This window comes from Peromyscus eremicus, chromosome 7 (assembly GCF_949786415.1).
Source record: "Peromyscus eremicus chromosome 7, PerEre_H2_v1, whole genome shotgun sequence".
NCBI lineage: Eukaryota > Metazoa > Chordata > Mammalia > Rodentia > Cricetidae > Peromyscus > Peromyscus eremicus.
Genome location: NC_081422.1, coordinates 38,502,860 through 38,521,490, shown reverse-complemented (window position 1 = coordinate 38,521,490; position 18,631 = coordinate 38,502,860). Strand labels below are relative to the sequence as shown.

Below are 18,631 nucleotides of genomic sequence, written 5' to 3'. Positions count from 1 at the left end.
GTTAGCTTAAACTCAAATATTTGACTTTGGGGTTTTCCTTATTTACTATGTGACATTTATTTGAATGGGGAGAGAGATGGGATACATTAGATTTTCATCTTTCATTTGTTGCCAGAGCAAAATAATTCCTGAAGCCCTCCCTACTTTAAATAAAGAACAGTAGCTATTGTCAGTAACTCATTCCTTCCTCTCACAGTTTGCCTTACTTTTTAGTTTATTGACCAGAAATTATAAATTTATTTTCATGTTCATGTTAAACTACTTTGTATGGTGAAATCAGTGCACTTAAAATATCAGTAATTTGCCGGACAGTGGTGATGCATGCCTTTAATCCCAGTTCTTGGGAGGCAGAGGCAGACAGATCTCTGTGAGTTTGAAGCCAGCCTGGTCTGTACAGGGAGCTCCAGGACAGCCAAAGCTACACAAAGAAACCCTGTCTCAAAAAAACAAAAAAACAAAAAAAAAAAAACACCAAAACAAACAACCAGTAATGTCTGTTTTAATTATTGTATTTTGATCATTTGTAGGCGAAACCTAACCAAACTATCCCTGATCTTCAGCCACATGCTGGCAGAACTGAAAGGCATCTTCCCAAGTGGACTCTTCCAAGGAGACACTTTTCGGATTACTAAAGCAGATGCTGCAGAATTTTGGAGAAAAGCTTTTGGGGAAAAGTAAGTCTCTAAATGATGAACCTAACTATAAAAAACTAAAGCTTATGTTAGGAGATACTTGTTTAGAATTTTAAATTGTGCAATATTTAAAACACAGTGGGTCAGCAAGATGACTCAGCAGATAAAGTGCTTGCCACACAAACCTGACAGTCTGAGTTTGATTCCTGGAACCTGTGTAAAGATGGAAGGAGAGAACTGATTCCACAAAGTTTTCCTCGATATTTACATGTGCACCATAGCACTTGCACTCTGAGTTCACACATAAACACACACCAACAACAACAATAGCAATAACATTTTTAAAATTCTTTTAAAAAATTTTTTTTTATTATTGTTGTTGTTGTTATTATTATTTTGGTTTTTCAAGACAGGGCTTCTCTATGTAATAGAAAAGCTGTCCTGAAACTCATTTTGTAGACCTAGCTGTCATGGAACTCACAGAGATCCACTTGTCTCTGCCTGCCAAGTGCTGGGATTAAAGACGTGCACTGATACACCCAGCTAAATTTTTTTTTTTTTTAAGCCAGGAATGGTGGTTCATGGCTATAGTCCCAGCACTAGGGAGAAGAAAGCAGGAAGATGAGAATTAACTGGCCTAGGCAACATGAGACCCTCTCAAAAGACAAAATAAATAAAAATATTTAAAACATGGAAAAGCTGCTGGGCGGGAGTGGTATACACCTTTAATCCCAGCACTCTGGAGGCAGAGGCAGGTGATCTCTGAGTTCGAGGCCAGCCTGGTCTACAAAGTGAGTTCCAGGACAGTCAGGGCTACACAGATCCTCCTGCCTCTGCCTCCTGAGTGCTGGTTAGGAGTTCCAGGACTTGAGTTATAGTGCAATACATTGCTTGCTTAGAATGATCCAGATACTGTTTACAGTCCCTAGCAGTGAAAAAAATAAACTAATAAAAAAAGATGCTAATGCTTAGCCAGGTGTGGTAGTGCACACCTATAATTCCAGCACTTAGGAAGCAGAGGCAGGACTTTGAGGCCAGGCAATAATACAGAAGTTCTTGGCCCACTTTTTTTTTTCTCTCAAAAAACAAGCAAACAAACAACTCCCCCTTCCCCAATAAACAATGTTTGAGCTAGATTCACGGAAATTATACTGCTTATATGACATGCTTTAGGTCCTGGTTCAATTCCTAGCACCTCAAAAATAAAAATAAAATTATATTACATAAATATGGACTGTGATTTTTTTTCTTCTTTCTTTTCCTTTTTCTTGTTTTGTTTTTGTTTTTTCAAGACAGGGTTTCTCTGTGTAACAGCTCTGGCTGTCCTGGAACTCGGACTAGCCAGAGATCCGCCTGCCTCTGCCTCCCCATACTGGGATTAAAGGCATGCGCCACCACTACTTCCTGATTGTGATTTTCAAAGTTTAGTTCAAAGCCAGGTGTCCCAGCAGGGACATGTGGAACTCTATGAGTTCCAGGCCAGCCTACATAGTGAGATGCCATCTCCAAAGAAAAATTTGGTGTAGTGGTCTACACCTCTTATCTCAGTATAGTGAGGCTGAGGAAGAGGATGGAAAGTTCAAGGCTAACCAGGGTCTACATGGTAAAACCCTGTTTTAAAAAGAAGTTATAACCTCATCTTCCTTCTGTGCTTCTAGGATAGAACAAATGCCTGTAGAAAGATGAGAAAGGGATTAATATGTGACATTTTTGGGCAGAGAATTGTAGAAAATCATCTCTGTTATTCATTAGGAAGGTAACAGACATATCCCTTATTTTCTTCTTTCTGTTCTTAGTCTAAATATAACTTTTGTGAGAGAAGTGCTTTTAATATTGAGAGCTTTCTGGGGCTTGGTAGCCTTTCCTCAGTGATGGTAGTATCTGCAGTCGCCTGTTATCTCATTGTGCCTTCTCTCACCCCACTCTACCCCAGGACAATAGTTCCTTGGAAGAGCTTTCGACAGGCCCTTCATGAAGTTCATCCCATCAGTTCTGGGCTGGAGGCCATGGCTCTGAAGTCCACTATTGATCTGACCTGCAATGATTATATTTCCGTTTTTGAATTTGATATCTTTACACGACTTTTCCAGGTAGGATTCTAAAGTCATTGACTAACTCGGTACTATTTTTCTGAAGAGAAAGCTTAAAAAAAAAAAAAAAAAAAAAAAAAAGATAAAATTGAATATGGTGGCTTGCAATTATAATCCTACCACTTAGGGTGTTGAGGCAGGATGATCACTGAGTTCAAGGCCAGCCTAGGCTACAGTGAGTTAGAAGCAAGCATGTCTAGGATAAGGCCCTGTCTAAACTAGGAGAAAAAAAAAAAGTAGCGTTAAGGATTTTGTCTATCACAAGAGAATTTTAATTCAGGGCTAGAGAGATGGCTTAACAGTTAATAGCACTTGCTGCTCTTACAGAGGACCCTAGTTCAGTTCCCATGGTGACTTGCAGCTATCTATAATCCTGGCTCTAGGTGATCTAATGCCCTGTCCTGACCTGTAGGCATCACACATGCATGTAGTGTGCATATATACTTGCAAGTAAACTACTCCTAGACATAAAATAAAATAAATACAATATAAAAGTATTTTGATTCATTTTAGAAACTTGTAAGCAAAAGAAAGATTAAAATTAACTCACAAATATTGCTATTAATTTTAGAATTGTGGGAGTGGGAGAAATAGTGACAGTTTATTCAGAAAGACAGGGAAAGGCCTTCCTGAGACTAGAAGTGGGTCTGGGATTAGAAAGATCCTAAACTGTTTTCTTTTATTCCTTTGATGTGTGTTGCCAACTTGTTTTTCTGTAGTTCAATTCTTTCTCTGTTTTTTTGAAAACAAAATTTTATGTAGCCCAGGGTGGACTCATGTTTGCTATGTAGTCAAGGCCAGCCTTGAACTCCTGATCCACCTGCTTTTTCTGCCCCCAAAGTATTGGGATTACAGTATATGCCACCATCCCTGGCTTCCTATTCCATTCTAGATTGTTAGTCCTAAAATGCATTGGTATTTCAGTGTGTGTATGTGCCAGCTTGAATAAACATTCATTAAGAGCTTAATAACTACACATATAGGCCCTATTCTGTTTTTCTGGGTTTTGTCATTGTTTGACCTTTATATTGGTAAGAGCTGCTGAGCAATTTTGTATGTGTAGTTGTCTCCCTATACAAGGCAGCTTGTATTCTTAGCTCTCAAAAATTTCTACTCTCAAATTTGTCTTCCCAAAGAATGACAATAGAGAATTTGTGACAAGCAGAATTTATAATTTAGAGTTGAAGTTTTTTCTTTTGTTCTTCATCGTTCTAAGGCTGGTTGTATGTCTGAACCAAGTGGTCTATGAATGGTCTTCTATTTCTTTAGCCCTGGTCCTCTTTGCTCAGAAATTGGAACAGCCTTGCTGTAACTCACCCTGGTTACATGGCTTTCCTGACATACGATGAAGTGAAAGCACGGCTCCAGAAGTTCATTCACAAACCTGGCAGGTCAGTACCTTGAGTCAAAGAGGTTTGTTCTCCTGAATTTTGTTAGAGTTGAAGGAACATCATCTTTTATTGGTTCCCCAGTGGCCCAGATTTGGGGATAAGATTGATTTAATCAATTTAATCAACTCCTGTGATTTAGTAAATATTTCTAAGCCAATTTAGAATGAGATTTATACGGGGTGCTTGGAGTCCTAGTATGCAGGAGCTGAAAAATATAGCAAAGCCCTATCTCCAATAAATAGAGCAGTGAAGTCTAGATGTATTTTGCTTCTGTTCTGGAATCATTAGAGGAGCTGTTTTTTTTTTTTTTTAAGTTGGAGATTGAACCCAGGCCTGCAGGCATACTAAGTATTCATTCCCCTTCTAAGCTATGCCCCAGTGACTTGAAAAAGTTACTTGAAATTCTTTTCAAGTTAGCATACAAAAAAAAATGAGTTTTATTACTTACGTTTTCATATATATTTTGCTTTTATTCATATTCATCTTTCCCCCTAAAGAAGTTATTCATAATGGTCTTTTTTATTTTGTCTCTATGTTGCCCTCTATCTGATACCAGCATATATATTGAAACTTCTGGTAATCTCTGTCCTCAGTTACATCTTCCGGCTGAGCTGTACTCGTCTGGGTCAGTGGGCTATCGGGTACGTTACTGCGGATGGGAACATTCTGCAGACAATCCCACACAATAAACCACTCTTCCAAGCACTGATTGATGGCTTCAGGGAAGGCTTGTGAGTATCGCTGCTTTCTGTTGTCTCTTAGCATCTAGGAACTGGGGACACCAGTGCCTCTTCATTATTGGCTTCTATTGCAGGTTTTCTCTACAGACTAAAATTTCAGGAATGTGTTAATATACTACCTTGCCCTGTCTTGATGTTGAGCTTTGTTCTTTTTCAGGGTTCCGTAAGTGAGACTGGCTTTCTTTGTTGTTTTAGTTATTGTCACGAGTAAACTTTTATTTCTTTTTCCAAATAGCTTAGTTTTAAAGCCAAATTAGAATAAAAAGCTATGCAAGGATCAGGACATTCTGTTGCTTACTTAACTAGTCAATGTGAGGGTGATTAGATGTTCCAATGACAGCAGACCTCAATGATCTTCAGCCTAGTTTTAGTCTGAGTCAATAGTTCTTTTCTTTAGGCCTTGGGCTTTTGTGATGTATGCTAATATTTATGGCTAAGTTCTTATTCCTGAATTACCATTTATTTGGGAATTCAAATTCATTTTCAGTCAGTAAACACTGAAAAGTACTGTTGAGTGGGTATCAGAAAAGCAACTGTGTTCTAAAGTTACTAGGAAAATACATTTTTCCATTATGTATCATCTCCGCATTAGCATTGAGGCAAGAAGAGGTGCTACTCCTAACATCTGAGCAGTCTGGCGCTAGAATCCACCGGTAGATGATCTCAGTGGCTTCATTTGCTTCCTCCACTTGTAAATTGGGGTCTGTATAAAGTTTAGTCAAAAGCAAATATAGGGCAGGGCATGATCCCAGCACTGGACTAAGAGAATCATGAGTTTGAGGCCAGCCTGGGCTACATAAAAGGCCCTCCCTCAGCAGTCAAAAACAAAAGAAAACAATATTTATACCTCATGACCATTCATTGAAGATAGGGGTTGACAAATTATGACCCATCAGCTACCTGTTTTGATACAGCCTGCAGGCCAACGTGGTAGTTGCTTGGGGATTTTGTTTTGATTTTTCAGACAGTCTCACCAGGTAGCACTGGCTAGCTGGCCTAAAACTCACTTTGTCAGCCAGGCTGGCCTCCAATTCACAGATACCTGCCTGCTTCTGCTTCTCGAGTGTTAGGATTAAAGGTGTGCACCACCACACATGGCTTGTTACTTGTGTTTATGTTTGAGTGTTTTGCCTGCCTGCATGCCTCTGTAGGCACCACTTGCGTGCCTGTTGCTTGAGGTTACCAGAAGAGGGCACCAGAATCCTGAAGCGAGTTACAGACAGTTGTGAGCCTCCAAGTGAGTGCTAGTAATCAAACCTGGATCCTCTTGGCTGTAGTGGGTGCAGACCAACACTGTGGAGGCAGAGGAAGATAGGTCTCTGAGTTCCAGGACAGCTTGATCTACCCTGTCTCAAAATAAAAACAAAAACAAACAACAACAAAAACCCCTGGGTCCTATGGAAGAGCAGGCAGTACTCTTAACGAAAGAGCCATCTCTTCAGCCCCTTGTTACTTGTTTTTAAGATGTGGTAGATCTCATTTGTCTGTTTTAGTTTGCACTGATAAATTGACCTAGTTGAAACCCCAAGAATTATTAATCTCTTTTTAGCTATTTATTTCCTGATGGACGAAATCAAAATCCCGACCTGACAGGTTTATGTGAACCAACTCCCCAAGATCATATCAAAGTAACCCAGGTGAGTTTTGTTTTATAACTATATTATAACTGGAACCAAGCTTTTGGTTTACTCTCAGAACTCAATATATAGACTAAGTATTGCAACAGTTAGATTTTAAACCATCGATTAGATTAGTGAGTGAGTGTGTGTGTGTGTGTGTGTGTGTGTGTGTATGGTGTTGTGTTGCATGTGCATGTGGAGGCCTGACTAAAGTCAACATTGGGTATCTTTTAGTTATTTTGCATCCTGGTTTTGAAATAGAGTCTCTATTGAACCTGGAGCTTACTGATTGGCTTGGGTGGCTGGGCATCAAGCCCCTGGGATCCGTCTGTCTCTGTCCCCCAGCACTAGGGTTATAGATGTGTATCACCACATCTGGCTTTTAGGTGGTACTGGAGATCTGAATTCAGGTCCTTATGCTTGTATAACAAGCAGTTTTTCTACTGATGGAGCCATCTCCTCAGCACCTATTGTGACATTTCTATTTGAGTAAATTTGACAGTCTTTTGGTTTTCATGTTTCATGTGTCATTCATTCAACACATTATTTCTCAATTTTTTCATCAAAGGAACAATATGAATTATACTGTGAGATGGGCTCCACATTTCAACTATGTAAAATCTGTGCTGAAAATGATAAGGATGTGAAGATTGAGCCCTGTGGACACCTCATGTGCACATCCTGCCTTACATCATGGCAGGTATGGATATCCATACTGTTTTTTTCTGTGTGATTACTCTGAGAATCAGGTATTATATTATATGTACTTTATAGATAGAAAGGGTGGGGTAAGTTTGATTGTTTTTTTTTTAAATCCCCTTCTCCCTCTTAGTTGCTTGCTTTCTCTCCTTTGGATGTTTAACCACTGCTGGCCTCCAAATCAGTTTTGGAAGATGACCTCAAATTTCTGTACCTTCTGCTTTGACCTCCCAAATGCTCGCATTACAAGGGTGGGCCACGATGCCAAACTTTTCTCCTTTTCTCTCTCTTCTTCTGGGCACTGAGGAATGAGTCCAGGGCCTGCTAAGCACAACTACCTCTGAGTTATAGTCCTTGTTAGTTCTACTTTTATTTCTGGGAACTATATTTACTAGTAGATGAGTATGTTAAATTCTTTCAGAAATGTCTGTTCCTTTTATCTGCTTCTTCTGCAGGAATCAGAAGGTCAGGGCTGCCCTTTTTGCCGATGTGAAATCAAAGGTACTGAGCCCATCGTGGTGGATCCATTTGACCCCAGAGGCAGTGGCAGTCTGTTAAGGCAAGGAGCAGAAGGAGCTGCTTCCCCAAATTATGATGATGATGATGATGAACGAGCTGATGACTCTCTCTTCATGATGAAGGAGTTGGCAGGTGCCAAGGTAAGACTGGAATTTGAGGGCATTGGAGATACAGCTTGGTGTTAGATGTCTTGGTCAGCATTTCTATTATTGTGATAAAACACTGACCAAAAGCAACTTGGGGAGGAAAAGGTTTATAGCCTGTAGTTCATCATCATGGAAGTCAGGGCTACACTTTGAGCCTTTCTTTAAAAACAAACAAAACCTTTGTTAGAACTGAGGATTAAAGGAGGAGGTGCATGAGGATTCTATAAAGACAGTAGTATTTCATTTCTTCACTGAATGGCAGATGAGGAGTGTTTTGTTATTTTATTCTTTATGACTCTCAGTTTATATAGTAACTTTTAGAAGATACTAAGATTTGTCCCCCTTCCTCCCCTAAAATCTTATCATAAAGGTATATAAAAACATGAGATTGCCTGGTTCTTCACACTCTGGTTAGCTGTCATTTGTTGTTGTATGTTTTGTTTCTTTTTCTGAGCTCTACCTTGAACTTGAGCTCTAGGCTCTTGACTGCTACCTCTGAGCCGCATCATGGATCTGAGGGAGTGTGTGTGTGTATGTGTGTGTATTTGTTGTATAAAGTGATTTTTTTCTTACAACTTCCTATTTTTCCTAAAATAATTATTTCTCTAGTTTTCAGTTTGCATCTATCAATGCCAAGTTAGCCATGGTCTCAAGCATCTTCTCAGCAAACTGCGTTAAGAAATAATTGCTAAACCCAGCGGTGATAGCACAAGCCTTTAATCCCAGTACTTGAGAGGCAGAGGCAGGCAGATCTCTGAGTTTTGAAGCCAGCCTAGTCTACAGAACAAGTTCCAGGATGGCCAAGCTACACAGAGAAACCCTGTCTCAAAAAGGAAGGAAGGAAGAAGGAAGAAAGAAGTGCTGTGCTGTCAGTGAGCTGCACAGCAGTAGATGGCGTATAACCCAGTGTTAATACTCAGGGGTCACCTGCGCTCCCTCCAGCTGGTCTGCCCATTCTCTAAAGGGACTCCTTTCCTCTTGTCCTGAGGCCTTTCCTTGCTTTTTTTTTTTTTTCCCTCGAGACAGGGTTTCTCTCTGTAGCTCTGGAGCCTGTCCTGGAACTCACTTTGTAGACCAGGCCGGCCTCGAACTCACAGAGATCCGCCTGCCTCTGCCTCCCGAGTGCTGGGATTAAAGGCGTGTGCCACCACCGCCCAGCGGCCTTTCCTTTCATGAGACGTGATTGCCTCTCTTCTGTTCAAAGGCTTATTTCTTGCATCCCATGCTTTATTTTTTTCATTTTTTGAGGGAAATGAGTTCTTAAAATACCTTTCTGGGAGCCTGGAGAGATGGTTCAATGGTTAATAGCATATGCTACTCTTCTAGAGGACCTAAGATTTCCTGTATGCACATCAGGCCCCTCACAACCACCTGTGACTCCAGTTCCTGGAGGACCCAACTTCTGTGACCTTGTAGTTAACCTGTACTCACTTACAAATGACTACATACAGACACAGTATATAATTTAAAATAGTAAAAATAAATCTTAAAAAATAATCTCTGTGAAAAGATGAAAGGGTAACCTTTTGGAGCCTTTGATATCATAGCATATTTTTATTCAGCACTTAAGTTAGGAGTGGTGTTGTGCTGGCTAGATTTATGTCATCTTGATACAACCTGTAGTCATCTGAGAGGAGGAAACATCACCTGAGAAAATGCCTTCATAAGATCAGGCTGTGGGCCAGCCTGTAAGGATTTTCTCAATTAGTGACTTATGGAGGAGGGCACAGACCATTGTGGGGGAGGCCATCCCTGGGCTGATGGTTCAGGGTTCTGTAAGAAAGCAGGCTGAGCAAGCCATGTGAAGCAAGCCAGTAAGTAATATCATTCCATGGCCTCTGCATCAGCTTCCTCCCTCCATGATCCTGCCCTGTTTGAGTTCCTGTCCTGACTTCCTTTGGTGATGAACAGTGAAGTGGAAGTGTAAGCCAAATAAACTCTTTCCTCCCCAAGTTTAGTTGGTCATGGTGTTTCATCACAGCAGTAGTAACCCTAACTAAGAAAAGTGGCTAGTTCTAGAATTTTTTTTTATTTATTTATTTTTTTTTTTTATTTATTTATTTTTTTTTTTTTTTTGAGACAGGGTTTCTCTGTGTAGTTTTGGTACCTGTCCTGGATCTCACTCTGTAGACCGGGCTGGCCTCAAACTCACAGAGATCCGCCTGCCTCTGCCTCCCGAGTGCTGGAATTAAAGGTGTGTGCCACCACTGCCCATCTTAGTTCTAGAATTCTAATTATAGGCATTCAGCTCAGGGGCCTGGAGAGGTAGCTCAGTGGTTAAGGACTCTTGGTGCTTTTCCAAAGGGTTGGAGTTCAGTGCCCAATGTCCATGTCAAGGGGCTTGCAACCACTTACACTCTTAGCTCAAAGGAATTTGGTACCGTACTCCATCCTCTGTGGTCACCTGTACAGTTGTTATTCACTCACACAGAGGCATATTAAAAATGAAATTTAAAGAGGTAAGTCATCTCAGTACTAAATCACAAAAGCTTCAAGGACTTCTAGATTCTAGTGGCTTTGCTCTTTTGTGTCCTCACTCTTCTTGCCATCTAATCATGGTGACCTCATTCTTCTTACTATGTATCATGGTGACCTCATTCTTTTTTGGGGGGCGGGGGGTTGAGACAGGGTTTCTCTGTAGTTTTGGTGCCTGTCCTGGATCTCACTCTGTAGACCAGGCTGGCCTTGAACTTCATAGATCCACCTGTCTCTGCCTCCGAGTGCTGGGATCAAAGGCGTGCACCACCACCACTGCCCAGCCGTGACCTCACTCTTGCCATCTAATCATGGTGTCCTCGCTCTTCCTCACTTTTCTTGCCGTTTACCCACGGTTTTCATGTTTGCCCATCCTTATTTTCTTATAAAAGTGAAGGGTGCCATAGTGCTCAGCTCAAGAAGCTTGTTATTGTTAAAGTCAGGTTTCAAGTAAATGAGTAGAACAAAAGGGAAGCGATAGATTTGAAGGTCTTTAGGGGAAATCAGCAAGTGCTGGACCAGATAGATACTGATGGAGTGAGACTTAGCTTGATGAATAACAAGATTTTTAGTTCTAATGTTAAGCTAAATTTTCAGCTGGTTTTTGAGGCTTCAATCAGTCTGTCTTTGTCTCTTCAGTGTTTCCTGCATATTTTGGTTGTTTTAGGAATTTTACTTACTATGCTTTTTTTTTTCTCCAGATCATATAAATCTTTTGTCTTTAAATTCTTTTATTTATTATTGTTATTTGTATGTGTGTTTGTGCATGATTGTCTATGGGGGCTGGGTGCCGTGGCATTCCTATAGAAGTCAGAAGACAACTGTGTTTTTTTTTTTTAATATTTGTTTATTTATTTTATGTATGAGTTCTCTACCTGCACACATGCCTTTATGCCAGAAGAGGGCATCAGATCCCACTAGAGATGGTTGCAAGCCACCAGGTGGTTGCTGGGAATTGAGAGCAGCCAGTGCTCTCAATCACTAAGCCATCTCTCCAGTCCCTAGAGGACAACTTTGTGGAGTCAGCTCTCTTCTTCCACCTTTATATGCACTCCAAGGATCGAACTCAGGTTGCCAGGCTTGCAGAGCAAGCACATTTACCTAAGGTGAAGAGATAGAGGGGTTGTAGTGATTTTTAAAATTGTAAGATAGTAAGAGGATTGTAGTAATTTTTAAAATTGTAAGGTAGGCTCTTTTATCTAGCCTGCTATCTGATTGAGAGTGCCCTCTTATGGTGATATAAACATAGTCCAGGGTTCCAAAAGTATCTGTGATTTTAGAGGTTTGTGTGATTACATAGTATCTGCTGTATGTAGCTTTAGGATTGAAAGATGCTGTTCCCTAGACAGGAGTAACCTGTGTACGTCTCCTTGGTTCTAGGTGGAAAGGCCTTCCTCTCCATTCTCCATAGCCCCACAAGCTTCTCTCCCTCCAGTGCCACCAAGACTTGACCTTCTACAACAGCGAGCATCTGGTCCTGCCAGCACTTCAGTTTTGGCAACTACTTCCAAGGCAAAGCATTATCCATTTCTGCACTTTGCTGGGCCTTTCTTGTATAAAAGTGGTTTTGACTGATTTGTTTCCATCTTGTTTCCATAGGCTGGTTCTGGCTCCCTTCATAAAGACAAACCATTGCCAATACCTCCTACACTTCGAGATCTTCCACCACCACCCCCTCCAGACCGGCCTTACTCTGGAGCAGAAACACGACCTCAGAGACGGCCCCTGCCTTGTACACCAGGCGATTGCCCATCTAGAGACAAACTGCCCCCTGTCCCCTCTAGCCGCCCAGGGGACTCATGGTTGCCTCGGCCAATCCCGAAAGTACCAGTAGCTACCCCAAGCCCTAGTGATCCTTGGAATGGAAGAGAACTGACCAATCGGCACTCACTTCCATTCTCATTGCCTTCACAAATGGAACCTAGAGGAGATGTTCCTAGACTTGGAAGCACATTTAGTCTGGATACTTCCATGGTGGGTCCTAAATTTTAAACCATTTAGCCTAGTAGTATCTGTGGGTGGCATTTTATGGTCAAAAGTGTTCTGTTGAACTGGGCATGGTGGTAAATACTTTTCATCCCAGCACTTGGGAGGCAGAGGCATTCGGACCTCTGAGTTCAAGGATAGCCAGGGCTGTGTAGAGAGACTGTCTGGGGTGGGGGAAAAGTGTTTTGTTTTATTGACAGAGTTTTGGTCTGTATCCCAGGCTGGCCTCAAATTCTTGATCTTTTTGCCTCAGCTTCCTTAAGTAGCTGAGATTATAAGTATGCACAACTGTGCCTGATTCTGAGCCAGTTATTCAGTGGGTTTTGTGTAGAATTCAAAGATAGCACAATTCCTAACTTAGGAGAAGTATGTAAACAAAAGCTGAGATGGCTCAGCATAAAGACTCTTCCAATCTGAGTGTGATTCCTAGCATGGTGTGGAAAGAAGTGAATTTGGAAAGGAGTCTGCTTAAGAAATACCCAAGGAGCCAGGTGCACACCTGTGATCCCAGTATTTGGGAAGCAGAGGCAGGTAGATCTTGAGTTCAAGACTAGCCTCGTCTACGTAATAAGTTCTAGGACCGTTAGGGTTACACAATTAGACTCTGTCTCAAATAAAGAAAGGAGAGAAAGACCCAAGAGCTGATACTATGGCTCAGTAGGTAAAGACACTTGTTGGTAAGCCTGATAACTACTCAAGTATGATCCCTGGAACTCATGTAATAAAGGAGGAGAAGAGAATACTGAAAGTTATCTTGTGGCTTTTACACACACACAATAAATAAATGTCTTTATTATTGTTATTTTAAAGAAACAAGAGGGCTAGAGAGAGGCTCAGCATATAAGAACACTTACCGCTCCTGCAGAGGACCTGGGTTCAATTCCCAGAACCCACATGGTCTCCTACAAATTCCTATAATTCCAGTTCCAAGATATCTAATGCCCTTTTCTGACTTCTGAGGGAACAAAGCACACATGCGGTATACATATGTACATGCAGGCAAAACACTCACACACATTATTAAAGTCTTCAGAAAAAAAATACATACACACTACACACACACTTGTGAAAGCATGTTACTTTTTAAGAGTAAGTTCCAGGACAACAAGGGCTGTTACACAGAGAAACCCTGTCTCGAAACAAAACAAAAAAGTGTGTGTGTGTGTGTGTGTGTGTGTGTGTGTGTGTGTGTGTATGGTGTAGTAGTGTAGTTGATGCCAGTAGACAACCAATTTTGTTTCATCTGTTTTTAGAGTTAGAATGAATAAGGTATTTCCTAGCTTTCTTCTCTCTGACTCTCCCACTTGAAATTCCTTCAGAGTCAGAATCCATAGTGTGATAACCCTTGGGTTTGTGAGGTCTGTGGCTATGTTAATATTCTTGTGATTTTTTTTTTCCCAGTAGGTTGGTAAGAGGAGATACTTAGCCATAGTTGGGAAAGAGTTCTTTTCAGACCTTTTCTTACTTTGCAGACTATGAATAGCAGTCCAATAGCAGGTCCAGAGAGTGAGCACCCAAAAATCAAGCCTTCCTCATCTGCCAATGCCATTTACTCTCTGGCTGCCAGGTAAGCATATTAAAGCTGTGTTCATTCCGTGCAGTGGGTATTTCTTTTTCATGAGACAAAGCCTCCCTAGGTAGACAATGATGGCCTCAGACTTAGAATTCTAAGCTGAGTGTGGTTGGTGCATGCCTGTATCTGGCACCTCAGAGGCTAAGGCAGTAGAATTGCTACAAGTTTACAAGCTAGCAAAACTCCTTCTCCAAACAAACCAGTGGCTGGACAGTGGCTCAGTTGTTCAGTTACTTGCTGCTCTTCCAGAGGACCCGAGTTAGATTCCCAGCACCCACATGGAGGTTCACAACCATCTGTAACTGCAGTTCCAGGGGATCCAGTGCCTCTGGCCTCCTTGGGCCCTTGCACTCATGTGCACATACCCATTTGTAGACACTCATAAATATCTCATGTTTTATTATAACTAAAAGTAATAAAAATGATCTTAACCAAAAGGTGACCTCACAAGTCTCCCATTCTGGCCCTGAGTGCTGTCATTTTTGTGTTTTGAAATATTTTTCTTTTCATTCTTTTTTCTTTCTATGTGTGTATAGGTCAGTCTTGCTGAGTCTTGCCTTTTTTTTTGTTTTTTTGTTTTTGTTTTTGTTTTTTTTTTGGTTTTTCAAGACAGGGTTTCTCTGTAGCTTTGGAGCCTGTCCTGGATCTCACTCTGTAGTCCAGGTGGTCCTCAAACTCACAGAGATCCGCCTGGCTCTGCCTCCCAAGTGCTGGGATCAAAGGCGTGCACCACCACCGCCTGGCTGAGTCTTGCCATTTTTATTAATCTTTTTGAAGAATCAATTTTAGCCGGGTGGCGGAGGCAGCGGCAGCACACGCCTTTCATCCCAGCACTTGGGAGGCAGAGCCAGGCGGATCTCTGTGAATTTGAGGCCAGCCTGGTCTACAGAGCAAGATCCAGGAAAGGCGCAAAGCTACACAGAGAAGCACTGTCTCAAAAAACAAAACAAAACAAAACAAAAAAGAATCAATTTGGTTTTGTTATGTTTCTGTGCCATGATTTTTAAATGTGTACTTTGGTGGCACATGCCTTTAATCCCACTCTGGAGACAAAAGCAGGAGAATCTCTGAGTTTGAGGCCAGCCTGGTCTACAGAGTGAGTTCTAAGCCAGCCAGGGCTACTGAACAAACAAAAACAAAACAACAAACAAGCAAAAATGTGTACTACTTTTATAATCAGGAAAGCATTATGTAGATATAGAGAGGCAAATAAGTGTTAGTGCTTCTTGTTGATTATTTAGAATATGCAAAAAAAAAGATACTAAGAAGCATGAGTTGAGGTCATGTTTCTTAAAAAGTTGGTATTTTGACTTAGTCTCCTTTCATAAGGTAGGACTGCAGAAGTTTTTGTTTCATTTTAAGTTTTTTGTTTTATGTGGGTACCTGAATATATGTCTGTGTACTATGTGCAGGCAGTGCCCATGGAGATGTACCCAAAGAGAGAATCAGATCCTCTGAAACTGGAGTCACAGATGGTTGTGAGCTGCTATGTGCTTGCTGAGAATAGGACTCCAATCCTCTGGAAGAGCAGCCAGTGCTCTTAACCACTGAGCCACCTCTCCAGCCCCTGAGAAGTTTTAGTGCAGAAACTCAGTGAGAATTACATAATATGCGCAGCAATAGCAAGATCCCTGAAGTAGAGGCACAGGGATGTAGCCAGTCTAGCATGTGCAAGGGCCTGGGTTTGATTCCTGCACTGTCGAAAAAAAAAGGAAGGAAGGAAGGAAGGAAGGAAGGATGGATCAAGAGTCAGAAGTTAAGGACTAATCTAAGATGCTAACGACCAGGTTACTTTTTATCTCTTTATTTTAGATTTTTCTGGTAGGAAATATTGAAGAGAAAAAGAGATCATACTTTAGAGTAATACTTTTGACAAGCTGTGTAATCTCACTATCATAGACAGATTTTTGTATTGGGATTTGCTGCACATTGCTAGCATTCTGTTAGAAAGCCACCTGCTGTTCCTTGTTTTATGTCTTGAAAAAGAAAAAGAATGCTAACAGGAGCACTGTAACAAAACTTAATTGTGAGTTAAGGATAACTGGAACCTACTGCCCACCCCAGTTTAACATTTGGATCAACTGAAAGTAAAATTTATAGTTGGTGCATGTTTTCCTAAATACTTGCCATGGTCAGTGGAAATGATAGTGCCCTAGGTGCTATTTATTTTGTTTTGTCAAATTGAGTTGTATCAGTTCTAAATCTGTTTCATACTTGAACGTTTTCCAACCTTTTTTTTTTTTTTTTTTTTTTTTTAATTCTTCCAGGCCTCTTCCTGTGCCAAAACTGCCACCTGGGGAGCAGGGGGAAAGTGAAGAGGACACAGAGTATATGACTCCCACATCTAGGCCTGTAGGGGCTCAGAAGCCAGAGCCCAAATGGCCTTTAGAGTCAACCCAGAGTTCACGGTAAGCTCACAACAACCCCAGTTGTAGCCAAGTATATTTACTCAGAAATTCACTTACTGTTTTCCACCTGCTCGCTTTCTTATTGTACATACCGTTATCTAGTTCAGAATGAAAGCAGAAGGAAAAATCCAGACCCTGAAATGTTTACATCTCTAATATCAATAAGCAGTTGCATTGTTTGCACAGTGGCATAGTGACCTCCAGAACATGTACACCTTTAGCTTGTCATGAGTCAGTCTCACAGTATTTATTAATGGTACTGGTACAAAAAGAATATGTTCTGAAAGAATTAGGGTCAAGGTAGTTAGAAGCAGGTTAGTCTTCTTAAGTTTGCAAAACCAATTTTGTTTGTGAAGACCATTGTGCCTCTTTGTGGTTCAGAGCGTGTGACTGTGACCAGCAGACTGACAGCTGCACGTATGAAGCAATGTATAACATTCAGTCTCAAGCACTGTCTGTGACGGAAAACAGTGCCTTTGGTGAGTACCTGTCTTCTACTTCAAAATTGATATGCTTGTGTACAGCACCTGTCTGTAATTTTAACACTTGGGAGTCTGAGGCAAAAGGATTGCAAGTTTGAGGCCAGGCTAGCCTACATAACTAAGACCCTGTCTCAAGAATAAAAAGAGAAGAAAACCATAGGGATGCTCTGTAACATTTGGTTGAGACAGCTTACCCTAAGAGAAAATTATTCTCAGTACTCTCTGGCAAAAAGTCTTTGATTCATGTACAAGATGGGCCCTGCTTTGCTTTATTTCCTTTTTAGACACTAGTTCCTAACTGTTTTTCCTGCTTTCAGGGCCTGGAGACATCTGTGTTATATAGCTTGGATCTCAGTACTAGCAACTCTTTTATTTCCATTACATTGATAGTTCTTTTGTGTGTGAGTGGTAAATACTCAATTCCCATGTTAAACAGTTTTATCAAGGTGAAAGTTCAAGAAGCCTGCATACACAAGTCCTTTGGCCAATCTTCTCAGGTGAAATACAGATAGGAAGCTCTAAAATAACACTTGAGGGGCTGGAGAGATGGTGCAGTGGTTAAGAGCACTGTCTGCTCTTCCAGAGGGCCCGGGTTCAATTCCCAGCTCCCACATGGCAGCTCACAGCTGTCTATAACTCCAGTTCCAGGGTACCTGACAAAACACCAATGCATATAATTAAAAAATAAAATAAAATAAAATAACACTTAAGTCTGTGGCATCAGCAGCTATTAGCCTTAGCAAGAATGACTGTTGACATGTTCAACGAGCGAGCTGGTTTTATTTTATCTCCATCCACAGGGCCTCAAGTTGTATTTAGTGTACAGTAGACATTTGAGTAACTGGTGAATGAAATGAATGGTTGTATACATGGGTGAATGAATGGATGCTTCTGGATGAAGTATGTCAGGAGAGGACAAAGTGTATACCAACTTTCTTCCAGGGGAAGGGAATTTGGCTACAGCCCACACCAGCACTGGCCCTGAGGAATCAGAAAACGAGGATGATGGGTATGATGTGCCTAAGCCGCCTGTGCCGGCTGTATTGGCTCGCCGGACTCTGTCTGACATCTCTAATGCCAGTTCCTCCTTTGGCTGGCTGTCTCTGGATGGTGACCCTATGACAAGTGAGTCTGCAGGCTGCCTACCTGTCCTGGATTGCTGTCTGGCCTCTGTTTATAACTGAAAGTCATGACCCTCTGGTGGTAGGAAGTCAGTGAGTGGATGTAGCAGACTGCACTGTATCTAAATGTTGGAAAGCTGGTCCTAGGTCCCACATTAGGAAGTGAAACTCTGTAGGTGGTGTTTAAACCACAACTCCTCCTGTAGAGGAGGGCAGGGCTTCTAGCTCTTCTGAGTATGTGTGTAACGATGGGAATTAGGCTTGATGGAAGTTCTTTTTTTTCCCCCCCATAAGCCCTGTCCAACTGGGAAGGAGTGTGCTGCCCTCAAATACATATTTTATGGGCCCAGGGCCCCCCACGTTGGTCTCTGGTATCCAGGACTACTCTTGCACCTGTGGCCGCCTCGTAGGGAAGCAGCCAGAATAGCTCACTTTGGAAATTGAAGACAACTTTCAGAACAGCTGATAGAAAAGATCTAACATCTAGTTGCCCTTCTAGGTAGGATCCCCACCCAATCTGGCTTATTGCTTCTTCTTTGCAGTTTAGGCTGTATTATTTGTAGAAGGAATAATTTAGTTAGTGTGTAAACTTGTTGCTCAGTATAACACACAGTGTAGGTGTTATATGCTTCTCAGAGTCGTAATTACTGTTACAAGAATGGGGGCATGACATATTTAGAAGGTTCTTCCCTCTGTGATAAGAGTCTAGATCTAAAACCCAGCTAATTTTAGTCTGATGATCTAGCTCAG

At 41.4% G+C, this 18,631-nt stretch overlaps 1 protein-coding gene across 1 annotated transcript in view; it reads left to right on the top strand.

Annotated features, from left to right (window-relative positions):
• Cbl (Cbl proto-oncogene) overlaps positions 1-18,631 on the top strand; it is a 90,520-nt gene that overhangs the window by 62,707 nt on the left and 9,182 nt on the right. Inside the window, exons 3-15 of the mRNA XM_059267692.1 lie at positions 528-674; positions 2,566-2,722; positions 3,992-4,113; positions 4,707-4,844; positions 6,403-6,490; positions 7,041-7,172; positions 7,627-7,830; positions 11,692-11,823; positions 11,911-12,285; positions 13,770-13,864; positions 16,138-16,278; positions 16,660-16,757; positions 17,703-17,885. Of these exons, the coding sequence (XP_059123675.1) occupies positions 528-674; positions 2,566-2,722; positions 3,992-4,113; positions 4,707-4,844; positions 6,403-6,490; positions 7,041-7,172; positions 7,627-7,830; positions 11,692-11,823; positions 11,911-12,285; positions 13,770-13,864; positions 16,138-16,278; positions 16,660-16,757; positions 17,703-17,885 (2,012 nt within the window). The remainder of the gene's footprint in view (positions 1-527; positions 675-2,565; positions 2,723-3,991; positions 4,114-4,706; positions 4,845-6,402; positions 6,491-7,040; positions 7,173-7,626; positions 7,831-11,691; positions 11,824-11,910; positions 12,286-13,769; positions 13,865-16,137; positions 16,279-16,659; positions 16,758-17,702; positions 17,886-18,631) is intronic.